Here is a 2,674-nt window from a genome sequence, read left to right on the forward strand (position 1 = left end):
ATTCAAAATTGTGGCACGGAAATAAGTCACTATAAAATAAATTTGGGGTATTCTGGAATTTATTCATGATGGAATCTAAGACGGGAATACTTTTTTTATTCCAGTAATTATGATTTGATTGCATTGATATTTGTAATTGATTCAAGGCAGAAATTATTGGATTATTAATTAGCATAAGATTTTTTAGGAGGAATTTAGAATTAAGCCATTCCCATCTGTACTTTAGAGGAATTTGACCACTTTCACTTAACAATGCATGAATAGGGGTAGATCTCATACATCCTGTTATGATACGAATACTCTTATATTGTAATTTATCTAACCTGTTGATTAGCGAAAATCTGATAATATTTGACATCCATAATTTAAATGACTTTGTATCAAACCATTATGAACCATCTGGAGAGTTTTAGGATCACTACCCCAATATGTTCCACATAGAGCTCTCATTACATTCAAGCTACGACTAACTTTTAATTCTATTAAATCCACATATGATTTCCACTTCAGGTTTTTTTGAATAACTACCCCTTAATATTTCACTGTATCCACCCATTTAATTGCATGACCTCTAATTTTTACGTTTGGAGGATTAATTTTACGATTCCCTATTTGAAATATAATTGCTGAGGACTTATTGTAAGATAAAATAAAGTTGTGTTCTAATAACCAGAGATCCATCCTATCCATTAACAAGTTCAAAGAATTAATTAATTTAAGTAGATCAGCCCCACTAACCAAAATAACCAAATCATCCGCATACTGTATCAGATTACAACCGCTGGGAATAATCTCGTATAAAGATAGGGAATACAGATTAAATAACATTGGACTTAGAGGGGAGCCCTGAGGTAAGCCCTGATTAGTTTTTCTTGGACCATGAATTTGACCAGTTTTGTCCTTTACATAAATACTACAATCATTTAATATAGAATAAATGACATTTGCTAGTTGAATAGGAATGTTATATTTAATTAGTTTAGAGTATAACAGAGAGATGTTGACACTATCATAAGCTGCTGAAATATCTAGGAAAAGTCCTATGGTAAATTGATTCAATGAAAATTTTTGTAGTATTTTAGAATTTAGTAATGAAATGCATTCCATGCAACCTCTACCCCTTCTAAAACCAAGTTGCAATGGATTTAAAATATGATTGTGTTCTAAGAACCACTCAATTCTGTTTTTAATTAATGTTTCCACCATTTTACCAACTAGGATGATAGAGCTATTGGCCTATAATTAAGTGGGTCAGTTTTATCCTTTCCATGCTTAACAATGGGTAATATGACCGTTTGTTTCCACGAGAGAGGAACCTGTCCCTTCCGGATACATTCATTAAAGAATTGAATTAAGAGTAATGATCCAGAGTGCGGTAAATTTCTTAACATAGAGTATGAAACCTGATCAGGACCCGTAGCAGAATCAGTTTTAGATAGAAGAGTATTGTGATATTTATCAAATGATATGGGATTCTCAGAATACTGCAGAGGACTGAAAAGTAATTCAAAGTCTCCAGAAATAGGTGAGAGAAATGTTAAAATTTCTTGAGCTATCTCCTCAGGTGGCAATTGAGATAAAAGAGACAATTTACTACCAGAAACCTTGTTAATTTTATTCCAAATATCTTTAAGGGGAGTATTTCTATTTAGTTTGCTACAAAAGGATCTGAAGCTTATTTTTCGCTTTAATTTTAGAAATTTTCTAGCTTTCGCTATGAATTTTTTAGCCTCTATATAGTTTTCAACACTAGGAGAATTTTTAAATGTATTAATAGCTAAAACTCTCTTTTGTATTATATGAGCACATGAATCATCCCACCATGCAATGTGATATTTGTTATTATGAGAGGAGGTCCAAGGAATTGATGTGTCTGCCACTGATGATATATATTCGATAAAATTTTCATAGTCCTCAATTGGAAACGATGAGAAAATACAGTCTAGTTTTTCATGGAAAGAAAGCCAATCAGCCTTTTTGAAATTTCTTATTTTAGAAACCTGATTAGAGTCCTGTGTTGGGATACCGACATAGCATAGAATGGGAAAATGATCACTAGATCCTGTATCTGGAATGGTGGTCCATCCACTAATTTTAGGTGCCACATCTATCGAAGCCAATGATAAGTCAACTACTGATTTGCTGCCACCAGGACGAACCAATCTTGTTGGAGAACCATCATTAAGAAAAATTAACTTAAGATCTTCTGCAGTTTGCAAAATATTTCTGCCATTAACACTATCTCTTGAGCTTCCCCATGCTCTATGATTACAATTTAGATCACCCATGATGAGTAGAAGTTTGTTGATCGAGTTGACCAAAGAAGACCAGCATGTTTTGGAAATGAGATTGTCCAAAGGACAATACATATTTAATATATTTAAATTATGCTTGGGTAAAAAGATGAGTTGAAATTGAACATCTGAATTAAAACCAGGATTGTTAATATGAATATCCCGAAAATCTATATTGTATTTGATAAGGGTAATTAAGCCCTCATATCCATCACCTCGATCCTTTCTGATAATGTGATACCCTCTGCATCTAATTATGTGTTGGTTAGATAGCCAAGACTCACTAATGAGGACAATATCAGGGTTATAGTCATTAATAAGAACTTTTAAGTTATCAACATTGGTATTATAAGATCTTATATTCCATTGTTTAATATTTA

The 2,674-nt window shown here is 32.5% G+C and overlaps 1 protein-coding gene across 1 annotated transcript; it reads right to left on the reverse strand.

Annotated features, from left to right (window-relative positions):
* Positions 1-1,214: 1,214 nt before the first annotated feature.
* LOC140452662 (uncharacterized) lies at positions 1,215-2,369 on the reverse strand. The gene has a single exon (XM_072546981.1). It carries the CDS (start codon positions 2,367-2,369, stop codon positions 1,215-1,217), a length of 1,155 nt encoding a protein of 384 aa, XP_072403082.1.
* Between the last annotated feature and the right edge of the window lie 305 nt (positions 2,370-2,674).

Source organism: Diabrotica undecimpunctata, chromosome 11 (assembly GCF_040954645.1).
Source record: "Diabrotica undecimpunctata isolate CICGRU chromosome 11, icDiaUnde3, whole genome shotgun sequence".
Lineage (NCBI taxonomy): Eukaryota > Metazoa > Arthropoda > Insecta > Coleoptera > Chrysomelidae > Diabrotica > Diabrotica undecimpunctata.